Here is a 25,579-nt window from a genome sequence, read left to right on the forward strand (position 1 = left end):
GGAGCCCAACCAGACCCCACAGGCGTGCATTAACCCCCCGGGAGCCCAACCAGACCCCACAGGCGTGCATTAACCCTCCAGGAGCCCAACCAGACCCCACAGGCGTGCATTAACCCCCCCCCCCGAGCCAAAAAAGAACCCACAGACGTACTAACCCACCCAGACCCCACAAGAGTGCAGTAACTCCTCCCCCCCCCACAAGCATATATTAACACCCCCAGGAACCAACCAGACCCTGCAACCCAAGCAAACCCCACAAGCATGCACTAACCCCTTGACCTTAACATTAAGCCCCCAAATCCGACTGGATAGCCCCATCAACCAAACATCTACGAAGACACCAACCCGTTAATCAATAAACCCTCCTGTGTGTCAGTGACGCCGCTGACCTCCTCCCTGCCGCTCACAGCCGCCAGCACCAGAGGCCGAGACAACCGTGTAATGGCGGCTCAGGCTTCTCTTCCGCCGCCTTTGCTAAGACAGAACACGCCCCCTCCCTGTGTGACACGCCCCCGGACGTGACGTCACACCTGGAAGGCGCCCATACAGTCAGTGTAGCGTTTGACCCTGCTGCTGTCTGTGCCTGACAGGCCGGAGTGTGCGGCTGTACGCGGGGCCCCTCATCATGGCGGCGGCGGCGGCGAGGTGGGCCTTCCCCTGTGCTCGCTGGGCTCCGGGCCGCGATGACTGGTCGCTGTGTGCCCGCTGTGTGCAGCCTGAGGAGAAGCAGCGCATCGCTCACTTCATGTTCAGCCGCGATGCCAAAGCCGCCATGGTATAACGCGCAGTGTGCACACGGCTGTGGCAGGCAGCGGCCGCTATTAACCCCTTGGTTTTCCTCCGCTGTTCCTGGTGACCCCATTCCGGGCACAGCTATCTCCTCTGAGCAACTCACATTACATTTTATTTGTGCTGCAAAATAGCAATTCTGGCTTTTTTTTTCCTTTTTGGGGCATTTAATGTAACAAATAGTTGTATCTTTTGGTATTTGGCTTCTTACTGAAGGGGGCACAATCTGTTCCCTCTGTTCCTCATGTTTGTGTTTTCTAGCCGCCCCTCAGGTGGTCGGAGCCCCTGCCGCTGTGATCACCCACGCTGTCCACTCCAGCCGCCTGACGGTGTGATAATGACGCCCGGCGTGAGGCTGAGCTCCAGAGGGCGACCGATGGGGGCACACAGTCCGATGGACCGGTCTCCCTGCCCCCCAATATCTACCACCTGGGGGGTCTCCGGGGCACATTAGATAGACGTCCGGCTGACTGTCTCCTGCTGCCCGTGCCCCGGAGCAGAGTCCGGCTGCTCCATTGTCGGGTAGATTTTTCCTCTGTCTCAGAGACGATATGGATCTGAACCCTAGGGAGAGAGGTGACTAGTCCGGCGCCCCCCAGACCGCTCCGATCCGGGCCTTGTACTGGGATCTAGGAGACACCGGTCACCCACCCAGTGAGGCGCTGGGAGGAGCCGGCCAGGGGCGGTGTGGGACCGGTCTCCTATCCGCCTATGGTCCCCGGACGGATTTTCTAACTACATTTTTTGTGCAATCATGCCGCTGATCTCTAATTTCTGAATCCAGTGCCGGGTTCCCCTTTAAGCATAATGCCTGTGGCCACCTCTTAGCGTCTGTGGTCACTAAAGTGATATTGTGGCATGTCTGGATCGGTGGTGGTGACCCCTATACGGAAGCTTGTGCTGCCCCCCAATGTTATGTGCGTGTCATGCCAGTATATGGCCGCAGAGCCCTAATGGAGAGGTCGTAGCCGGACTAGTGCTGCTTTCCTCTACTCCGTTTCCTCAGGGCTGAGCTGCGGGTTTTATTAGCGCCTCGGGTTATATTCGGCTGAGATTACCAGGCCTCGTTCTCCTTTTTTGTCCTTCAGGCCGGACGACTTCTGATCAGAAAGTTCATTGCGGAGAAGCTTCAGATCCCCTGGGATAAGATAGTGCTGGACAGGACTGCTAAAGGGAAGCCGTTCCTGGTGAGCGATATGCCTCCGCACCTCCCAAACTTCAGCTTCAATGTCTCCCATCAGGGCGATTATGCCGTTCTGGCCGCGGAGTCCGAGCTCCAGGTGGGAGTTGACGTAATGAAAACTGATCGACCAGGTACGGATTCTGCTATTTGGCTCCATAACGCAGCGCTGGTAAATGCTTTGGTTTCCTCTGGCTAGGTGATAACGTACAGATTGGAAGCGGATGTAGGTAGCGGGGTCGAGAAGTTAACTTGTTAAATGCCACTGTCGAGCTGACAGCGGCATTAACAGTGTGCCAGCAAGGGGGTGTTGGGAATCCAGATTCACACATTTGTCTCCAGAGGCAAAGTCCTTTTTTCCAACTTCTGAGCATGCCCATGGGACGAGCTCCCATTGGAGTGCAGGAGTCACGTGCTCAGGTCCTGCTCCTGATATCATTGGTTTAGCTCAGGACTCTGGAGATTCCCGGCAGGTCCCGTATGCTATAAAAAGTGTGCATGGCCGTTCTGCCATGCGCTAGTATTTTTATACTGCTGCTGTGTGTATGGTGACGGATGCTTGGACTGGTGACTGACTCATTAAGAAACCTCTTCCCCCCGGTTATTACGTCTGTGTGAGTGAGTGGTATTCTGTCAGCACCTGCGCTAGCGCCTGCGCGCACAAGCTCCATCTTTCCAGCAGCTTAGCGTCCTGCATCGCGCTTGCAGCACACGTGTACACGGTAAGTCCGCTCGTTGGTAGTGACTTTAACTACTCTGGTTTCCGGCTACCACACATGTGCCGCTGAGATCCTGTGCTGTTAACAGGCTCAGCAATACTATTTTTGTATTGTTTTTCCTGCACCTTGCCTTTCTGCACCTGGGTGAGTTAGAACCCCGTGCATATTAGTGCTCTGCCTCTCTCAGCAGCGGTCTTACCATCCCCCGCACGGTGGACCCCGAGTGGCGAAGGCACTTTAATTATTTATTTATTTTTTTAGTGCCTTCCGCCACTCCTAACAGGGGGCGCATCAGCCTAATCACCTGTGACATGATCGCGAGTTGCTGATGGGTTCCTATGACAGCAGGGAATTTGCTGAAGACCCCCATGCTTGTCATTATGGAGCTCCCTTCATTCCCTGCCTGTGGCCGTGATTTTCACTATATACAGCGATGCTGGGACATTGCTGTATATACTACAAGCGATCAGATGATCGCAGCTTTAAGACCCTAAGGGGACGATCAAAGACAGTGAAAACTAAAAAATTTTTTTAAAAAATAATATAAACATAAAAGGTCAAAATAGCCCCTCTCTTTTTTCCCCCATTAAAAATAAAGATAATAAAAATACACATCTGGTATCGCTACATTCAGAAAAGTCCGATCTATCGAAATATAAAAACAATAAACCTGACCAGCAAACACCGTAAATGAGAAAAAGTCAAAAACACCAAAATTAAAGTTTGTTGTTTTTTTTTTTTTTTCTATTTTGTTGCTGCAATATCAGAGGGGTGGCGGGAGGATCGTGCTGTGCTGCCTGAGGGGGTGGCGGGAGGATCGTGCTGTGCTGCCTGAGGGGGTGGCGGGAGGATCGTGCTGTGCTGCCTGAGGGGGTGGCGGGAGGATCGTGCTGTGCTGCCTGAGGGGGTGGCGGGAGGATCGTGCTGTGCTGCCTGAGGGGGTGGCGGGAGGATCGTGCTGTGCTGCCTGAGGGGGTGGCGGGAGGATCGTGCTGTGCTGCCTGAGGGGGTGGCGGGAGGATCGTGCTGTGCTGCCTGAGGGGGTGGCGGGAGGATCGTGCTGTGCTGCCTGAGGGGGTGGCGGGAGGATCGTGCTGTGCTGCCTGAGGGGGTGGCGGGAGGATCGCGCTGCCTGAGGGGGGTGGCGGGAGGTTCACGCTCCCTGAGGGGGTGGCGGGAGGATCGCGCTCCCTGAGGGGGTGGCGGGAGGATCGCGCTCCCTGAGGGGGTGGCGGGAGGATCGCGCTCCCTGAGGGGGTGGCGGGAGGATCGCGCTGCCTGAGGGGGGGTGGCGGGAGGATCGCGCTGCCTGAGGGGGGGGTGGCGGGAGGATCGCGCTGCCTGAGGGGGGGGTGGCGGGAGGATCGCGCTGCCTGAGGGGGGGGCGGCGGGAGGATCGCGCTGCCTGAGGGGGGGGCGGCGGGAGGATCGCGCTGCCTGAGGGGGGGGCGGCGGGAGGATCGCGCTGCCTGAGGGGGCGGCGGCGGGAGGATCGCGCTGCCTGAGGGGGCGGCGGCGGGAGGATCGCGCTGCCTGAGGGGGCGGCTGCGGGAGGATCGCGCTGCCTGAGGGGGCGGCGGCGGGAGGATCGCGCTGCCTGAATCCCAGCAGCAGCATGAAGCTCTGGATGTGTTATTGCCTTTTATATGTTTAAAGCCTCAGACATCAGTTTGTCACATGGAAGTTCTACTTGTGTTTCTCACTGATGATAGGTACGAGTTCTGTGGGTCTGGTCACATGTCCATATGTTTTTCTGGAAAGTGTGGTCCGTACAAAAGAACAAGAGACAGGTCTGATTTCCAGTCTCTAATCAGTCTTTGAAATGCAGGTCTAATGGGTCCAAGGAAAAATTGGACAGCACTCAGATGACCTATGTTTGCTTTCCTGTCACAAGGTTTTTGCTATGTAATCTGAGAGCAGCATGATGTAGGCGCAGAGACCCTGATTCCAGCAACGTGTCACTTATTGGGCTGCTTGCTGCAGTTTTGATTAAAAGCTGTTTTCTCTGCTTCAGATGTTGCAGCTCTCACAACACTGAGCTCTGTATAACCCCGCCCACACCACTGTTCGGCAGCCTCTTGCCTATGCACAGTGCACAGAAAGCCGCCAATCAGTGTTGGGGTTATATAGATATCATGAATATGGAGGGCTACATGGCAGCAGGTTTACTAGTCCTCTAGTGATAATCTCTTGGTGATAAGACCAGCGATTCTTATAAAAACTTCAGCAAGCAAACGTCTCCAGACATAAAATGATGTCTTGGGCGTTTCTTTGCGATCCTACTATTGCCACCATCATCTTGAGACTATTGATTTCCCACAAAATGGGAAAAACAATGCCATGAGCCCCACTATTGTACTTGTGTGCACTCGCTCTTGCTTCACCCCTCTGACACTATCTGTGCCTATTCTACCCGTCAGACCATTTACATTTTGCCTTTTGCCATTTTTCAGGCAGCGGCTCCACAGAAGAGTTCTTTCGCATCATGCACCGTCAGTTCACAGAAAGAGAGTGGCGCTCTGTGAAGAATGCGGGGAGCGATGGAGCGCAGCTCGACATGTTCTACCGGCACTGGGTAAATCATGGCTGCAGAATAGGAGCTGACTGCAAATCGTAGCGGGGGCTTTATGTGCCTAATTCCTATTACCGTATTAAAAAACACCTATCCCAGTGAAAAATGGCCAATGCCAAAAATAACCAGACCTACACTGGGATGCTACATAGCCCTACTTTTAGGCTCACTGATACCTTCCTAGCCGTGGAGGTTGGCACCCTAAAAACGAGAATTGGCGCCCCCACTCAACGTGGACTATCCCTCACTCCCCTACCAGTCCCTATTCAGACAGGAGGGAAAACAATAATCTGATAGTGCAGAGATGAGACTTCAGAATGCCCTAAGCTCAAGCAAAACCTCAAACAATTGATGTTGTCCTGATAAAACCCCCCACACATGGGTATATTAACCAATAAATTGCTTGTCATATGTAGGTATGCCCTTATGATATTATAGCAATGAACATTAAAGTTGCCTTAGGCTACAGTAGGACCCCTGCATCAGATTATTGTTTTCCCTCCTGTCTGAATAGGGACTGGTAGGGGAGTGAGAGAGAGTCCACGTTGAGTGGGGGCACCAATTCTCGTTTTTAGGGTGCCAACCTCCACGGCTAGGAAGGTATCAGTGAGCCTAAAAGTAGGGCTATGTAGCATCCCAGCGTAGGTCTGGTTATTTTTGGCATTGGCCATTTTTCACTGGGATAGGTGTTTTTTAATGTATAAAATAAATAATTCGTTTTAAGGGATTTATATGTTCGCACTATTTCTGATTCCCATGAGATATATATTTCATACGTTCGACTATTACCGTATTATCCAGTCCCAGAGGTCTAACCCCCTTAGAGGCCTCGGTAAATTACAACTATGGAATCTACGCAGTTATACGGAGACTCAAGGAATCACAGCTTAGATCTCCTATCCAGAGTAAAGTAAAAAAAATAAACATTAAAAGAAAAATCCATACGGTCGGTTTCTGTAGTTTATGGTAAATTCAGTCTTGGGTTATTGTAGGCGTTTGTGTTTTCAGGCATTGAAGGAAAGCTTTATAAAAGCCATAGGGGTCGGCCTCGGCTTCAACCTGCAAAGAATAGAGTTTGAGGTGTCGCCCGTACACATGGAACCGGGAAAGGTTTACACACGGACCAAGATGTGGCTCGATGATGATGAAGATGAGGATTGGTCCTTCGAGGTAAGAGTGCACCTCCTCGCTATGGTACTATTAATGGAAGCCCAGATTGCGGTATTCCTCCAATTTATGGTGCTGATTTGTCGGGAGTGGGCTTGTGAGTGAAGGTGATGGAGGGTAGTGAAATAAGGATTTGCACCTTTTGTATCGAAAAATACTGTTAAAGGGACAGGGAACTTTGATTCGTGGTATCCAGATCATGGACAGCAATAATCAGGCGTTGGGTTCATTATGTCTCTCATGTATGTATAACTCAGAAACATGGCAACATATCAGAAAAAAAATCATACATTGAGAAGCCGGCCGGACAGGAGAAGCCATCAACTGAGCTCTGAACTGACGGCTCCTGAAGCCTTTGGAGAATTCTCACTTATCTTTGTAGAGTAGCTGCAACTTCTGGCTAAAATCTTTAAAGATTTGGGACCTCTCTTTTCTGGATACAGCCTTTCAAAAGATGTGCTGAAGGCTTAGATTAGAAGAAAAAAAGTGTGTGTATGTGTGTGTGTGTATGTATATGTGTATATATATATATATACACACAGCTCTGGCAAAAATTAAGAGACCACTTTCAAATGTTCAGTTTATCTGATTTTTCTTTTTATAGGTATATTTTTGAGTAAAATGTAAATTGCTCTTTTATTCTATAAACTTCTGACATGTCTCCGAATTTCCAAGCAATAAATTTAGTATTTTTTTTTTTTTTAAAGGATAAATGGTTAAAATTTAAAAAAAAAAAAAAAAAAACAACAACAACCCGGTGCTTGCAGACCTCAAATAATGCAAAGAAAACAAGTTCATAATCATTTAGAAACATGAATACTGTTTTAACTCAGGAAGAGTTCAGAAATCATTTGTCAGGAACACCGCACTGCACTTGCTCACTGAGCCAGTGCACGTGTCCTGAGTAAAACAAACTGTGCTCAAAGATACCTGTGGAGCAGAGCAGCAGCAGTGAAGATGCGTGCTTCAATCAAACAGGACCTGAAGCACGTGACTGCCAAGGGGCGGAGCCAGCCACAGGTCTCTCAGGAAGCAGGAGCAGAGAGATTGCTTCAGGACAGAGAGGACCTGAAGCACCTGAGTGCTGGGGGTGTGGCCTAAGCTCCGCAGAGCTAGGAGCTGAAGGAAAACTCCTAGAAGGGTAACTACAGGACAGAGCTATCAAGGGGCATAGACAGGGACGTAAACCAGATCAGGCTGGAGTGCCAGAGCATGAGATAGCAGGACAGTACCAAAGGATTATACAGAGCGGATAGTCAGGATGTAGCAAGAGATCAGTAAACCAGAACGAGCAATAGACGATACAATAGGGACAAACTGTAATGGAGTAACAATAGCCAAGCCAGGGGGTCAGAACCGGAGAAGACAATAGTACCAAAACATGAGACAGAGAACAGAGTGAGGGGACAGACCGGGTCATACACTGGAGGCAATCAAGCAATGCAGTATACACGCACACCAGGGGGTCAGACACACAGCCAGAACAACAGTATAGCAAACAAGGAATCCTAGTCTGGAGTGAGTATAAATACCCCTCCCAGATCCAAAGGGAGGCCAGCAAAATTAACCCTGAGAGAGCAGAACATTAACCATATCCTATACCTTGACAGCAATATTTTGTGGAATAACCATGATTTTTAATCACAGCTTTCATGCGTCTTGGCATACTTGCCACCAGTCTTTCACACGGCTTCTGGTGCAAAAATTTCAGCAGTTCTTTGTTTGATGGCTTGTGACTATCCATCTTCCTCTTTATTACATTCCAGAGGTTTCCAGTGGAGTTCAGGTCTGGAGAATGGGCTGCCCATGACAGGGTTTTGATGTGGTGGTCTCTTAAATTTTGCCAGAGCTGTATATATATCTTTGCTAGATATATATATATTTAATTTTTTTTGTATCTAAGCTTTAATATGTATATGGCCACAGAGACATATTTGTTATTTTAAGATATTATTGTGAGCTCCCATCCAACTTTTTCTTCTCTTAATATATTGCAATCATATTATAGAGCACTGTGTACTTACAATTGCTCATTTTGCCTTTCTACCCAGCTAATTCTTCTCTTTTCTCTGCTCTATGCAGAAACAGGAATTCTCTTGTCCCCCGCATTAATCATTCCTCTCTTAAACGTCTTACCCCGCTGCTCCCTCATCCCCATTGCCATTACCTTTTGCAGCGACTGATAACTTATGCAGGGAAAATTAACCTCCTGGTTCTATATTAGAGCTCAGAAGGATGCAGCGCCTCAGTTTTTAATTACGTGTGTGTGTGTGTGTGTGTATATATGTGTGTGTGTATATATAGAGTGAATTTCCATTTTCGTGGGAAGACACAAAAAATTTCATTTTTAGGGATAATAATGAATAAAACCTTTCATCAACGGTATTGCACAAGTTAACCTTCTGGAAATTTGCAAATAAATTCAATCTTTAATAAACAGATATGATAAAATTAATACATCTTGGATGGGGAGAATAAATAACCGTTTACAAGATGATGAATCTCCCAAGGTTACTTTTCATTTTTAGATCGATTCTCCCCTCATCGTTTCTGCTTTTTGGATCCAAAAATTCCACAAACAGCTTTCTGAATACTTACAGCAAAAAAACCTTCAAGGATTGCAAATTCCCTTCTTTTTAAGAGCAAGGACAGAGGAGGCACGGCTGTACCCAATATTCAATCATCCTACGATTCAAATCTGATGCAACACAGAAAATGGCTTTTGAAAAACAGCAAACAAAACTTGGTTACTTTGGAAGAGGACTGTTTTGAAAATTCTCCTTTGATCTCACTTTTATTCATCTTTATTCGGACTCACATGACAGCACCACGAGAGAGGGGATCCGCCCTTTAGGAACAGGAAACCTACAGATACAAAAAGGGCGGCACCTCTCCCACGCATCAGTTGGTTTCCTGTTCCTGAGGGGACGGGATCCTACAGAGAAACCGGATCCCAGGCCGGCCGGCCGATACAGGTAGCGAGGGGGTCTCCTACCTCGGCCTGGTGCGGAACTCCTGGAGGACGCCACGGTGGCCCAGGATGGGTGGCACGGCGGTGGCGTATGCAGCAGGGAGCGGCGTCCGGAGGAGGTCCGTCTCCAGGGTAAGGCCGCCGCCGGTGAGTATGCCCCCCGGGGGGCTCCCGGCTCCAGCGGCGCATGTGCGGTGGTATCGGGGGCCGGCGCGGCTGCGGGGTGCTGAGGCCGGGGAGCGCTACATTCCGGAGCGCCCGGGCGTCCCGCGTGGCTTCCGGACACGGGGTCGCGGTGACGTCAGGGGGCGGGCGGATGATGCGCTTCCGGGGTCAGCGGCGCCACTGCGCAGGCGCGAGGAAACCAAAATGGCGGCGCCCATCGAAAACGCCGGTAAGCGCCGGCTCTCCGGCCGGGTGCGGCGCCAGCTGGGGAAGGGAGCCCTATTAAGGGGGGAGGGGTGCGGCAGGAATACTGCTGTCCGGAGGAGGGGTATATAGGCAGGACCCTGGCTGGGTGCCTTGCCTTGGCCTCATTATTGCGAGCAGTAATGGAGAGCGATCAGGAGCAGCAGCAGCGGCAGCAGCAACGTAGGCAGCAGCGACAAGCATCTCTGCCGCCCCTGGATGACCTTCGGCAGGTCAAGCAGAAAAAGAAAGAGTCCCGTGACAGTAAGGAACGTGCGGGACGAAGTGACCAATCCAGTCATAAAAGCTCCTCTAGGCAGACAGGAGCATCGACTGAGAAAAATCCCCCTCATTCTCCGGTACTTGATTGTGGCACTGGTAAGTGATCTTCGTGAAAGTTCACTCAGTGACGGGACCCCCCTTCTGTGTTTTATTCTAGGGGAAGAAGGCTACAAGTAAAACTAAACACAGGGAATGCGCACTCTGTGCATGCCCATTACCTGACAAATGCCCCAAAAAATTGTGCCCCCCCTGTATTCAGCAGACAGTGGCGGAAGAGTCGCCCGCGGTAGCGTCGAGTTTAAGGGACATAGTCAGGGCAGAAATGAAGGAAATCCTAAAGTCTTTGTCCCAGCCGGAAAGTCTAAGGGGCGAGGTCCCGGTGGAGTCCGATTCCTCGGCAGAATGGAGGAGAAGTAGAGACTCCCAGGCTTCATCTCCCTCGTCCTCCTCAGGAGGAATCGGGGCGGTTTTGTCTGCCACTTGACCGAGTAGACAAGCTGGTCAAAGCAGTCAGAGGGACAATGGAAGTAGAGGAGCCTAAGCCCCAGTTATCCATGCAGGATGTCATGTTCGGGGGCCTGGAACAGAGGAAGCGTAGAGTCTTCCCATTAAATCAGAAAATCCAGGATCTGATCCACAGAGAGTGGAAAAAAACGGATAACAGAGGGTCGCTACCACCAGCCCTCAAACGCAGATATCCCTTCGACGATCCGGCAGTGAATACTTGGGACAAGGCCCCCAAATTAGATGCAGCCATTGCGAAGGCATCGAAAAGATCCTCGCTACCCTTTGAGGACATGGGATCCCTTAAATATCCCCTAGACAGGAGGGCAGATACCTTCCTTAAGAATACCTGGGAAATGGCTGCCGGGTCCTTAAGACCAGCAGTGGCATCAACATGCACGGCCAGGTCCATGATGGTCTGGTTGGACCAGTTGGAGTCACAATTAAAACAGGGCACATCGAGGCAAACAATTCTTGGGGCCCTACCAGCAATCCAAGAGGTAGCAGCATTCTTAGCAGATGCCTCAGCGGATGCAGTAAGAATAGCCGCCAGGGCAGCAGGTCTTTCTAATGCGGCTCGTAGAGCCCTGTGGCTGAAGTGCTGGCAAGGGGATATTCAGTCCAGGGCGAAGCTCTGTGCTATTCCGTGTGAAGGTGAATATTTGTTCGGCGCAGCCCTGGACGATCTGCTTGAGAAAGCTGGGGACGACAAGAAAAAATTCCCAAATCTCTGGTCTGCGTCCTACTGACGTCCATTTGGTAGGAGATTCGGTCAGGGGAGAAGGCGCAATTCTTCGCCTATTAGAGACCGTCCCAGATGGGAAGATAGGAGAAGAGGTACGGGCTACATGTTCAGACGCTCGTCGAGAGATCAAAAGAGACAGAATCAATGACTAGTAATTCCCGTGGGGGGTAGACTGTCATCCTTCCTAGTGACTGGGTGCGCAAGGTAATATCCACCGGGCTTAGATTGGACTTTACCCAGGTCCCGCGGGATACCTTTAAAGCAACTCCTTTAAGATCTTCACCCCTCGAACAAGCAGCCTTAGAAGCGGAGGTCTTAAGCCTTTGCCAGAAAAACGTCCTGATAGAGGTTCCAGATTCTGAGAGAGGAAGAGGGTTCTACTCTCCCTTATTCCTGATCCAAAAACCTGATAAGACATTTAGGACGATTATTAATCTACGTTTCCTTAATAAGTTTTTGGTTAATCGTACCTTTAAGATGGAGTCCATCAATACAACAATAAAAATATTGTTTAAAGGGTGTTTTATGGCAGTCATAGATTTGAAAGATGCGTACTATCATGTACCTATCCATGCAGATTTCCAGCAGTACCTGAGAGTGGCAGTTTCAGTAGACGGCACAGTCCGTCATTATCAGTATAGAGCCCTTCCCTTTGGTCTCTCAGCAGCACCCCGGGTATTTACAAAAATAGTGGCCGAGGTTATGGCTCATTTACGGGAAGTGGACATCTTAATTGTTCCATATTTAGATGATTTTTTGATTGTGGGGAAATCAGTGGGCCATTGTATATCCCAGATAGAAAGAGCTAAATCAAGGTTAGAAAACCTCGGGTGGATATTAAACTACGAAAAATCCCGACTTCAGCCCTTAAAGATACAGAAGTTTCTAGGCTTACTATTAGATTCAGAAACTCAGCGGTGTCTATTACCATTGGATAAATTGCAAAAGATACAGCAGCAGGTTCTTCGGGCGATTGATAATCCTTCTATGACCCTCAGACAGGCCATGTCCCTGTTAGGCTCTCTAACCTCATGCATCCCAGCAGTCAGGTGGGCACAATTCCATACTAGAGCCCTTCAGAAGGACGTCCTGGTTTATAGCAGGGCCTTGAAAGGCTCCTTACAAGGTCGAGTGTTGCTAAGCCCCTCAGCTGTTACGTCGCTTAGATGGTGGCTCGATGACAAGAACCTAGCCTCAGGGGTGCCCTGGGTAACGCAGATAACCCGTATTATAACCACAGACGCTAGTCCCTTCGGTTGGGGGGCCCATATGGGGAACATAGTGGTACAGGGACGTTGGGATTCTGATGCTGAGATCTCATCCAACCAGAGAGAGCTATTGGCGATAGAGCGGGCAGTCAAAAAACTCATTATGTACCTACAGGGCCATCACGTGAGGATACTCTCGGACAACCAGGTAGCGGTAGCATATGTCAACCACCAAGGTGGAACCCGCTCCGACGCCCTGATGCGGATAACAGAACGTCTCCTTCAGATAGCAGAGGAAAGTTTTCTATCTTTAACAGCCCTCCACATCAAAGGAAAAGACAACGTGAAGGCAGACTTTCTAAGCCGCAAGGCTCTAAAGCAAGGAGAATGGGCTTTGAACAGGGATATTTACCACCAGATTGTCAGCAGATGGGGTCAGCCAGAGGTAGACCTCTTTGCCACCAGAGAAAACAGAAAAGAAAAATCGTTCTGCTCTCTGAATCCCAGGGAAAATCCACTGGCAGTGGATGCCCTCCTGATAAGATGGAACTTTTCTCTGGCATACGCCTTCCCACCATTAAATCTTCTACCTCTGGTAGTGAGGAAGATCAGGGAAGATCGGGCAAGAGTCATATTAATTGCCCCCTTTTGGCCCAGGAGGACCTGGTTCGCATGGTTGAGGACCAAGTCGGTATGCGATCTCTGGGTACTACCAAACCTTCCGGATCTCCTCTACCAGGGGCCAGTCAGCCACCCGCAAGTAGCGGGACTCCATTTGACGGCGTGGTGTTTGAGAGGACACTATTAAAGGATAGAGGGTTCTCCAAAAATTTAATTGATACCCTCCTAAAAAGCAGAAAACTGACTACCACTAACATTTATGCTAGGACCTGGAAGCGATTCCTGTCCACCTTTCAGTTTGATGTCAGAGACGGAATTCCCACGAAACATATTCTGGAGTTTCTCCAGAGCGGTCTCGAATTGGGTCTCTCCACAAGTACATTAAAAGTACAGGTTTCAGCCTTAGGAGCCTTGTTTGCATGTGATATTGCCAATAACTATTGGGTAGTAAGGTTCAACAAAGCAGCGGCTAGATCGAGACCCATACACAAAGACAGATGTGTGCCTTGGGACTTAAACTTAGTCCTTACAGCCATGACAGAGTCCGTTTGAACCTTTGGATTCTGCCTCATTAAAGATTATATCTCTTAAGGCAGCATTTCTAGTAGCGATAACATCCGCACGTAGAGTGAGCGACATACAGGCACTTTCCAGATTGCCCCCTTACACAGAGTTCTTACAGGATAGAGTAATCCTAAGGCCAGATCCAGCATACCTTCCCAAGGTAGCATCACAATTTCACAGGACACAAGAGATAGTTCTGCCTTCCTTCCTCCCTAATCCGACCAACCCTAAGGAGCAAAAACTTCAGGCATTAGATATTAGGAGATGCTTACTTAAATATTTAGCAGCCACGGATCCTTGGAAGAAGGAGAATGCATTATTCCTATCCTTCCAAGGTCCCAGGAAAGGTTGTAGGGTATCGAAACGCACATTAGCAAGGTGGATTAGGGAGGCTATCTCTCTTGCCTACACAGCAGGTGGAGGTCCGGCTCCGCAGAACCTGAGGGCGCATTCCACTCGTGCCATGGCATCATCTTGGGCAGAAAGATCTGGAGTGTCAATTGATCAGATATGTAAGGCGGCCACCTGGTCATCTCCTTCCACCTTTTTTAACCACTACCGGTTAGACATGGGTGCCTCCTCAGATCTCACCTTTGGGCTAAGGGTGCTGCAGGCTGTAGTCCCTCCCTAAGTTAGTTTACATCTCTGTAATTCTCTCGTGGTGCTGTCATGGGAGTCCGAATAAAGTATTAAGTTACGTACCGGTAACGGTATTTTTCGGAAGCCCATGACAGCACCCTTAGTTCCCTCCCTTGTTCACATATAGGGGTGCACTCCTTTAGAAGATTGTCCACAATTTACTGTATGTGGGAGATGGTATAAAATATTTCTGGTAAATAGGGTAGATAGGTTGTATATATTATATGTTGTGTACTAACCATGGTAGCCTCTCAAGCTCTGTAATCCAACTGATGCGTGGGAGAGGTGCCGCCCTTTTTGTATCTGTAGGTTTCCTGTTCCTAAAGGGCGGATCCCCTCTCTCATGGTGCTGTCATGGGCTTCCGAAAAATACCGTTACCGGTACGTAACTTAATACTTTTTGTCCTTTTCCTTCCTCTATCATCTCATCCACTATTAAAATCACAATTTCACAGACTACATCATTGAGACACAAAAGAGGGAGGAGAAACTGAGCTACAGGTGAAACCATCAACTGAGCTCTGAACTGGCAGCTTCTGAAGCCACAGGCGAAACCATCAACAGAGCTCTGAACAATCAAACCGGAGATTCCTCACTTTTTCATATTTGAAGACTAGCTGCACCACCTGGCTAAAATGTATAAAAGATTTGAGACCTCGCATCTCATTTTTGGCTGCAGCCATTCAAAAATATATTTTGTAATTTTTTATATCTTTTTTTTTTTTTTTTCATGTATATGGTCATATATTGTAAACCACAAAGACGTATATTTGTTATTTTGAGGTATTATGAGCAAAAGCCCTCCTCTCATCAGAATTATTTGTCATCTTATAATATAGCACTGTGTACTTACAATTGCTCATTTTGCCTTTCTACCCAGCAAATTCTTCTCTTTTCTTCTCTATGTAGAAACAGGATGTCTCTTGCCTCTGCAGAAATCATTCCTCTCTTTAGCGTCTGTCCCAGTTGCTGCCACCGCTCCCTGCCGTTGACTTTTGCAGTGACTTATGACTCATACAGTGAAAATCGACCTCCTGTTTCTACAGAGATCTTTAGAAGGATTCAGCTAGTCAATTTTTAATCACGTGATGTCATAGACCTAATGGAAAAGAGAAGGATTGGCTGGGTAGAAAGACAAAAGATGGATATTTGGTATTCACAGTAAAATCTTTCTTGTAGCTTTCATTGTAGAATATGATAACTATGAGTGTATGCTGCTGTCACCAGGAGGTTGACATTAGGCAAAAAAAGAGCTAGCTCCTCCTCAGCAGTATACAGTGCCGGCAAAAAAAATCTTTACATATAAAATCCACATCATAATTTCACTTTTTAAAAGTGTACACAATGGGGGAGATAATTAAAAACTGTCTAATATTAAAGCTGGCTTTGTTGCAAATATCAACAAATCAATGCTCAGTTTTCACTTCTCTGGTAAAGCGAAAGCTGCACTCTGGTTATGTGCAGCTCAGCCAGTTTTGCTATTAGGCAGTCTTTTATTATCTCCCTCAGTTTTTTATTATCTCCCACAATGGGTTGAAAGAAGCTTAAAATGGAAGAGAAATCCCGTGCCTTGACTCTGCTCGAGAAGGGGGATTCGGTGATTGCTGTAGCTAGAGATCTGGGAGTGTCAAGAGAAGCAATTTATCAACTGAAGCGGTCGGCGGCATCATTGCCTCCTGGGATGGTACCGCAGAGGCAGTCAGGCTCTGGCGCACCTAAGAAGACTTCACCAAGGACTGATAAGCTTCTGAAGCGTGAAGTGATGTCACATCCTTCTATAACTGCTGTTGAACTAAAAAACAAGTACCCTATGCTCCTCCAGAACATCGCAACTAGGATAATTCGTCACCGCCTGCAGAAGGACCTGGGTCTACCAAGTTGCCGTGCCGCAAAGAAGCCCCTACTCACAGCAGCAATGAAGAAGAAAAGGCTTGCCTTGTGTAAGAAATATCAAGATTGGACATCTGAAGAGTGGAAGAAAGTGATGTTTAGTGATGAGAGCACTTTCAGGCTGGTCAGGGGAGGCTCAAAGGTTGTGCGTCGTCAGAGTACCGTGTCACGGTATGACACAAAATATACAGTTAAGACTGTTAAACACCCTGACAGTGTGATGGTGTGGGGTGCATTCAGTGGAAGCATGGGCAGGGCAGGTTTGTACTTCCTTCCCAAGAATGTAATTATGAAAGCAAGCAATTATATTACTGTTTTGGAAGAACACAAGCTTACTTTTTGGGTCATACATCAGTATGATTACTTTATGCATGATGGAGCCCCTGTCCACAAAGCCAAGGCCGTGAGAAAGTTTCTCAGTGACCATAACATTAACATTTTAGAGTGGCCAGGTAATTCACCTGACCTTAACCCCATAGAAAATGCCTGGAATTTAATGAAAAACAAGGTTCAAGAGACACGACCCAGCAACATCAGCAATCTAAAGGAGGTGCTGAAGACACTGTGGGTAAACATGGACTCCACATACTTAGCCAGCCTTGCTGAATCCATGCCTAAACGACTGCAGATGGTGATAAAATGTAAGGGTGACATGACAAAATACTAATTGTAATAGAATATCCACAATAAAACACTTGAATCCACTTGAATATTAAGATTTTGTTGTTTCAATGAACTTGTAAAGATTTTTTTTGCCGGCACTGTAACCACCAACAGACATAAAGCTTGTCAGTCAGTGAAAAAGCAGATGGAGAAGCAACCATAGAAACAAAAAAAAACATGAACAGGCCCAACATGGGCAAAATAACGGTAGGGTGCTGTGTCCACCAATGACATCTCCAGGAAAGCTTTTACAGTGAGTACCAAAAATCTGTCTTTATCACTTCATTGTTGGACACAGGTAACCATGGAACATCCTAAAGCAGTCCCAAGTGAGGGAGTAAAATAACTCCGAGAACTCGGGTTGGACTGCAGATGATCGTCATCTGCAAAAGCTTTTTTCCTAGGCTGGCATCCGCCGAAGCGTAGTTATGTATTCGGTAAAATCTCACAAATGTGTGAAAGGAATACCAGGTAGCTGCCTTACAATTTTGAGATGCAGGGGCCGGATGACGCGTGACCCAGGAGGCCCAACCGCCCGGGTAGAATGAGCTTTTACCCCCGGAGGGGGTGGTCTGCCCTTAACCCGATATGCTTCCAAAATAGCTGAACGAATCCAGCAAGCGATGGTAGAATTTGAGGCAGGTAGACCCCCTATGACAACCCTTAGGATTGACAAAGAGTCAGAGCGCCGAAAAGAAGCTGTTCTAGAGAGGTAGACGTGAAGAGCTCTAACAATATCCAGCTTGTGGAGAGACCTTTCCAGGGGATAAACTGTGGAAGGGCAAAAGGAAGGAAGAACAATATCCTCATTGATGTGGAAAGAGGAAACTACCTTTGGAAGGATGACCTTGTCCTGATGCAGAACAAGAAAAGGAGAACGACAGGAGAGAGTCGCCAGGTCCGAAACTTGTCTGATGGACGTTATGGCCACCAAGAAGGCAACCTTCCAGGAAAGAAAGGAAGTTGTAATGTTCTGGGTGTTTTCGAACGGAGAGCTCTGAAGGGCACATTGGAGCAAGTTAATGTTCCACAGATCTACTGGAGATTGATAAGGTGGAGCCAGATGAGATACACCTTTTGAGGAAGGTCTTGACCTTGGGCAGAGATGCCAAATACCTCTGAAACAGAGGGCGGAGACTTGACCTTTTAAGAGTGCAGAGGGAAAGGTTGGAAATCTAGACCAGATTGGAGAAAGACCAGGATGGATGGAAGTGAGAAGGACTTGGGAGCAGAGTGATTGTCCTCACACCAGTGAAAATAGGTCTTCCATGTTCTATTATAAATGTGAGAAGACAAAAGCTTTCTCACACTGATCATGGTCTATATGACCTGAGGTGAAAAAAACCTTCCTTCACAACGGCAGCTTCAACGGCCATGCCATTGAATTTAGCGAATAATTATTATAGTGGAAGAGGGGACCCTGTGAAAGGAGATCCAGATGGTCTGGAAGTGTCCAGGGAGTAGCTATACGTACCAGGCCCGTCTGGGGCCACCAGGATTACAGGTACTCCTGACTTGATGTTCTTGACGATCAAAGCAGCTGACATGTTGCGGAAAAGATGTGGACTCCGCGCCTTAGCCCACATCAAAGGGAGGGTGGTGTCCGACATCGGAGTAACTATTACGCCCGATATCGGAAAGGGGTTAAAGAACGGGAAAGGATACAACGTGACCTGCAAAGTAAAAGATTAGATTAGATCCAGGTCTGCCTCCTACAGACACTAAGCTTAAGCTGATGAGCTTTGTGTCTGTCGGTGGGTGTACACTGCTGGGGAGGAGATACTTTTTCCTTTTTTTCCAAGTGTCGCCTCCTAGCGACAGCAGTGTGGCGCCCCTGAGGCTTCAGTCACCACAGAGGTTACTGCACCTTCTCCTAAGGTGTGGTACCCCACCATCCAGGTAAGGTGGGAAATCCTGACCACGCTCCACACCTGCACCCCACACACAGAATAGTTCAGTGGGGCCACCTAACAGCTTCAGGCTGGGGGTAGCAGAGCACCCCTTGTGGAACCCTGGTTCGTAACACGAGATGTGCTGGGAGGCGGGTGGAGTAAGATGATACAAAAGAGTGGGAAGAGTGAGGATTAGTGGGTAGTTGGAGAGAGAGAGGAGAAGGAGATGGATGTTTGAAGGACGTGCTGCAGCAGGTCCTAGTGATCTGTGCTGCTGGCACGGGGAAGGAAGAGAAGGAGACTGAAAAGACTGATAACCTTACCTTCCAGAAGAAAGAACAGATCGGAACGAAGGACGGTGGGAAGCAGGTTGAAGAAAGATGGATAACCCTTCCAGTCCAGAGCGCAAAGGCCGGGGCCCGGTCCCCGAGGTTGATCGGATCCTTAATATCCGGCAACAGACACCGGTGGAGTAGTGAGCCGCTAACGCCTTGCTCCCCTCATAGACTTGGGACACAACAGCACATGGATAGTGAGCCGGGACTCTGGAGCCAGCGTTCCCCGAAGCAGGCTATAGCTGTCATACAAGTAGAGACTTGGAACACCTAGAGAGAGGCATTCCAGGGTAACTAAGTACTGGAGTGCTTCGCACCTAAAGGCGCATTGGAGGAGTCGTTCAGAAAGGTACATTTTGGCGGAGTGTAGAAGGGAGAATCCTATCTTGCCTGGAGGTTGGCTGGAGCCCTGACCTGGAGAACGCAGTGTCGAGGCAGGCATTTGTGTGAACTGCAAACAGTGAGTAAAGCTTCGGAACCGCACACTCTGGTGTCCTCCAGTTATTCCCGCACCGCTACACCTGGGTACCTGTACCTATACCATCGGCGCCTCCCCGCCATTACTTCATCTACACTGCCCTGGGACTACAGCTCCGCCTGTGGGGAGCTTTACCATCTATGCTGCACACACCATCAGTCCCAGTGGATCTGCACGCAGCGTCGGCCTAACACCACACTTGCCGAGCACCACAGGTGGCGTCACGAACTATTCCTATAAACTGTAATATAAACTTCTACCATTAACTACATCTCCCTATTGCTTGGGCGCCCAGGGCCACGGACCGGGTCACCGCTGCTGTGACACGTCTCCCCCTGACACCGGCCCAGTACCGAGTACCCCACAGCCCTGGGTGGGCTACCCAGCAGCATACACCATGGTTACCTGTGTCCCCCAATGAAGTGATAAAGAAATGAGCAATTGTAAGTGCACAGTGCTATATAATATGATGACTGCAGTGCAATATAGTAAGAGGGTAAACATTTTGATGGGAGGAGGGCTTCTTTAAGAAAACCTTCTGCCATCTTCAATAGAACTGGGACTTGGTAGAAACTGCAATGATTTCATCACTGTTCATTTTGTGGAGCATCCACAAGTCTAGATATCTAAATGACAATTTGTACCTGTCCATTTATATGACGTCCTAGATCTTTGTATTTAGGATTAGTTTTGTTCATGTTTTGTAGGAAACGCTCCTGGATGAAAAACATCACGTGGCTGTAGCTTTAGGGTGCAAAGACACAAATAAGCGCCCCCGATCACAGGTGCAGTAAGAACTTTCCTCTTATAATACAGTGTAATATATTGGATTGTTCTGAGACATCACAAAATATTAGTAGGTGATTCCAAAATTGTAGGCAAATTAAGCCGTCCAGAGAAGGAAAAGAATTCTCCAATGGGACAATGACAATTATATATGTAATGTATCCAATAAAGGTGGTGGAGGTTTTTTTTTTTGTTTTTTTTTCCTTTTACATCAATAATTCTGGGTATTTTAGTCTGACCGCTCCCTATTACTATATATTTATTTCTATATATTTATGAATCCTCTTTATCGCTTCCATTGTTATACATTTTTTGCACCTACTTTCCCCTTTCTCTTTATTGGATACACTAGCTGAAGAGCCCGGCATTGCCCGGGCATAGTAACTAACTGTGGTTAGTTGTGAGCCCCCCGTCCCCTTGCAGTGTGACACCCCCCTCCCCTGTGCAGTGTGAGCCTCCTTGTGTATTGTGAGAACCCTTCTGTATTTTGAGACCCCCCTGTGCAGTGTGAGCCCAGCTTGTGCGCCGGCCATGACAGGGCTGTGACAGGCTCCATTGCAGCGCAGTCATGTGAGGACACGTGGGAGTGCGCTCGGTGAGAGGGAGAGGACTCGGAGGAGTGGTCTGCGCTCCCCTCCTGTCCGTGGCTGCTGCCTCCTCCCTCAGAGTTCCCCATGGCCCCCCGTGCGGTGATTACCTGTACCCGGCTCCTTCACTGTATTGTGAGCACCCTTCCCTTGCAGTGTGAGACCCCTTCTGTATTGGGAGACCCCCCCCCCCTGTATTGTGAAATACTGACCAAATACTGAACGTGTGAATGTGGCCTTATACACAGCCTCCACCTGCAGCGCCTCACTCTTCTCTATACACAGCCTTATACTGCAGCAGTACCTCACTTCTGTCATTTTCCCTTCATGCCTGTAGCTGAAGACCATTAAAGTGTTGTCACATTTTGTGGAGATATAATCAATTATACTTGGAAATAAACATGTGGTTGGGTGGGGATCAGGAGCAGTCTTTCTTCATCACACAGTCAAGGGTCGCAGGAATTTTACAGAAGCCTCCCTTCCCACCAGTCTACTTTAAATCCGAGCAATCTACCTCTCCCTTTTCCACTGGTAGGATCTTCTAGTAGGACATCCCGTTTTCAATCAGACAACGCTACAGCAATGGCATACATAGATCATTAGGGCGAAATGCACAGCAAGTTTGATGTGATGGAAATATCGAGGATTCTGTTTTTGGCAGAGTGCTGTGTCCCAGCAATATCTGCAGTGCACATCCCAAGGGTGAACAATTGGGCCACCGACTTCCTAAATTGTCAGGGTCTCTCCTAGGCCGATTGGTCCTTTAACCCCATCGTCTTTGACCAAATCTGTCAGAAATGGGGTACCCCCAATGTCATCCTAATGGCGTCTTGGATGAATCACAAGGTGCCTTACTTTGTAGCCAGGTCTTGCGACCCACTGGCGATCGACTACGACCCCCTTGGCATTCCTTGGGCTCAATTTCAGCTTCCATACCTCTTTCCTCCTCTCCTGTTGATCCCGAGAGTTGTCATGAAAATCAAGGTGGAGGGAGTTAAAGTAATCCTGGTGGTCTCAGACTGGCCCAGAAGTACGCAGAGTTAGTTAATTTGCTTGCAGACGTTAACTGGAAACTTCCAGACGGTCCAGACCTACTCTCACAAGGTCCCACCTTCCACCAGAGTTCTCGGTCTCTGAATTTAATCGTATGGCCATTAAAGCTGCCTTTCTGAGGGAAGTATGTTTCTAATCCCAGGTCATACAGACCATGATAAACGCACTAAACCCCGCGTTCTCACATATTTATCACTGGCATTGGAAGGCCCTTTTTCGTTGTGTGAAGACAACCACTCGGCTTCTATGTCTTTTTTTTACCATTCCACCCATCCACGTGGACCCTGGGTGATTTTTTTCATTCTGGTAAATGTTATTGCTTCAATTCTCTAGCCATGAGGTACATTTCCCTTACTTGATCCTCTCTATACCCATATCATTCATTTTTTAGGAGGGATTTTTTCCTTCTGAGGAGATCAGCTATGGGGAAACCAGCAATGTCTGGGTTTCATCTATTTCATTGTGCATAATGTTGCTGCAGGCTTCATTTAACATATGAGATTGTATCATTAATATTATCTATTTCTGCTTGCTGCACCAGCACTTTAAGAATTGTTTTGTATGCAAAAAATTTTTCCATATATTCCCTCATGTGCTACATTTTTGTACCAGTCATTTTACAGTCCATATGTTTGTCACCCAGTGTCATGCCATTTTCCACTTTCTGTATGGTTTGCTGTTTCTTTTTATTTTTGGTGTTAGTTAATTAATTTTGAATATTTTATACAATATCCTTGGAGGACCTTTTTCTCTATAGTGTTTATACTTGGTTTCACGGTCCTCCGTGTTATAACCTTTCTCTCGTTTTTAAATATCACGTTTTTCTCCAGTCAGTCCTCGACTCTGGACTTTTTCTCAGTACCCTTAAGGGTCAGGTCTTCATGCATTCATTTCTTTATCAAAAAAATTTGGCTTCTCGTCCCAGGTCAAGACCTTCCTCCAGGGAGTTGCTTGCCTTGCACCTCTGTATCGTCCTCCGGTAGACCCTGTGGTATCTTAATCTAGTGTTATGTGTTCTTTAGCAACCTCCTTTGAAACCCATTCAGGACATTCTGTCTTCCTTTATTTCCAGGAAGGTTGCCTTTTTGACAGCCATCACATCCATTAGAAGAGTCTCTGAACTGGCAGTTCTCTCTTGCCGCTCTCCGTTCCTTGTTCTTTGTCAAAACAAGGTGGTACTCGGACCCATCCCTTCCTTCCTTTTCTAAGGTGGTTTCCTCCTCCTACAATAATGAAGACCTTATTCTGCCTTCTTTCTGCTCATCTCCCGCTCATCCCCTTGAAAAATTTCTTCACAAGCTGGACCTGGTCAAAGCCCTACGTTTCTACCTTTCAAGCAAGAACCGCTTCTTTCTGACGCCTTGTTCGTCATCCCTGAGGTTTGTCATAATGGTCTTCCTGCTTCCAAATCTACCAATGCCTGCTGGATTTGCCTAGCTATTCTAGAGACATGTTGTGTTAAAGACAGACAACCCCCTCCGGGTTTAAGAGCTAACTCCACCCGGGCGGTGAGCGCCTACTGGGCAGTTAGCCACAAGGCCTCTGCATCTCAGATTTGCAAGGCCGCGACTTGGTCCTCTCTGCATACATTCACGAGGATCTACAGAATTCATACTCTTGTTTTGGCTGATGCAGGCCTGGGAAGAAAGGTCCACCGTCCGACCTAACTTGTCCAAGTTATTCTGTTCCGTCCCTCAGCTTTAGGATGAACCATGGTTGCCTGTGTCCTCCCAATGAAGCAATAAAGAAAGATTCTATAGTGAGTACCAAAAATCCTTCTTTCTTGAAGCCTTCATTGGGGAACACAGCACCCTCCCTGGGTTGTGCCTTTGTTGGGCCTGTACATAGTTGTGTTATTGTTGCATCCGCTACTGCTTTTTCACTAATTGACTAGCTTTGTGCCAGTCAATGGGTGTATACTGCTGAGGAGGAGCCAATTCTTTTTTTGCCTAGTGTCAACCTCCTAGCGACAGTAGCATACACCCATGGTTACCTGTGCCCCACAATAACGGCTACAAGAAGGATTTTATGGTGAATACCAAAAATCCTTTTTTTTTTTTTTTTTTTTCTTTTTTAATATTTATAATTAGAATACATATAGCTGCCGTCGAGAAGATGACTTCCTGTATATTTGTTTGAATGCATCTGTTTATCTTGCAGGAGGGAACAGTATTCACAGTTCTCACTTATGAAGATCTCATGGCGTCTGCACTTCCAATTACACCCGAGGATCCAGACTACTGGGATAACTTTCAGTCTAAACAAGAATTTCCCCAGCGGCAGAACTCTACAGCCAAAGCTGAAACTGTAACTTGAGGACAATGTTTATTTCCTCTTTGTGTATTGGAACAACAAAAAATAGTCAAATTGAACATAATTTGACACAAAACCACAAAAATGGGCCGGACAAAATTCTTTGCCCCCTGAATTTATTATTTGGTTGCACACCCTTTGGAATAAGGGCTGTCTGTCTTCGTTGTCCTGAAGTCCACCTGCTTGTTTGTAGTTTCCAGTATTCCAGTTGTCTACCTATGGTTTCCAGTACCTCTGTTCACCAACCTTCTGCGCCAACGGCCGTGGTCCATATGCCCACCTGGCCCTTGGGCTTAGAGAATCCATCTCACTCAGTGAGCCCCGTAAGCTTCTCATAACGTTGCTTATTTTGTGAATAAGTGTCTGCCAAAGGACCGCTAAATTTTGTGCGCCTTGTTTGAATCATTCAGTTCATTTCTGCAATGGGTAGGATGTGATGTAGCCATGATATCATGGGTAATTCACTAACGTAAGATAAGGGGAAATGGTGTCACTATCTTCGGGTAAATAGGTTTTTGGGTTTTTTTGGGGGGTAAAGATGCTGTGGTGGTTGGTGATTCTGTTAAATTTTGGTTGCACAGTTCCAAAACGGAGCAGATGGCAAAAGGGTCCATTATACACCCAGTAGCAGGAAGGGCATATAAATGCGCACTGTTAAACACAGGGATGATACTTGTGGCCTGCGTTCTGAAATGGTGCAGAAAATAGGCAGGTGGGCGTCTAGGACAGTGGTCTCCAACCTTTTTTTGCACCATGGACCGGTTTCAAGCAAGACCATTCTTCCATGGCCCGGCAGGGCGGGGATGGAGGTGTGGCAGGGGCGGGGCTTTGGTCATAAGGGGGCGGGGCTATGGACACGGTTGTAGTGTAGCAGTGCATACTTATAATTAAATAACATTTATAATGTGACTCAACTCACCATAGGTTTTGAATCAGTGCTCCATCACCCCCTTCTCCCCATCATTGCCTTCACCCCATCACTCCCTTCTCCCCATCATTGCCTTCACCCCATCACTCCCTTCTCCCCATCATTGCTTTCACCCCATCACTGCCGTCTCTCCATCATTGCCTTCACCCCATCACTGCCGTCTCTCCATCATTGCCTTCACCCCATCACTCCCTTCTCCCCATCATTGCCTTCACCCCATCACTCCCTTCTCTCCATCATTGCCTTCACCCCATCACTGCTGTCTCTCCATCATTGCCTTCACCC

At 47.9% G+C, this 25,579-nt stretch overlaps 1 protein-coding gene across 2 annotated transcripts; it reads left to right on the forward strand.

Moving 5' to 3' along the window:
- Positions 1–495: 495 nt before the first annotated feature.
- Positions 496–24,768, forward strand: AASDHPPT (aminoadipate-semialdehyde dehydrogenase-phosphopantetheinyl transferase). Of its 2 annotated transcripts, XM_073558381.1 has the most exons (6): positions 500–775; positions 1,878–2,103; positions 5,142–5,263; positions 6,269–6,430; positions 20,335–20,412; positions 24,214–24,768. In XM_073558381.1, the coding sequence occupies exons 1-6, from the start codon at positions 626–628 to the stop codon at positions 24,367–24,369; spliced, it is 894 nt and encodes a 297-aa protein (XP_073414482.1). In that variant the 5' UTR covers positions 500–625; the 3' UTR covers positions 24,370–24,768. The 2 variants fall into 2 exon arrangements, with proteins under 2 accessions (XP_073414483.1, XP_073414482.1); XM_073558382.1 differs by lacking the exon at positions 20,335–20,412 and having other exon boundaries at positions 496–775.
- The last annotated feature ends 811 nt before the right edge of the window (positions 24,769–25,579 follow it).

The sequence above is a fragment of the Dendrobates tinctorius genome, unplaced genomic scaffold, assembly GCF_039654945.1.
Source record: "Dendrobates tinctorius isolate UK_male_01 unplaced genomic scaffold, ASM3965494v1 ptg000256l, whole genome shotgun sequence".
NCBI classification, from domain to species: domain Eukaryota; kingdom Metazoa; phylum Chordata; class Amphibia; order Anura; family Dendrobatidae; genus Dendrobates; species Dendrobates tinctorius.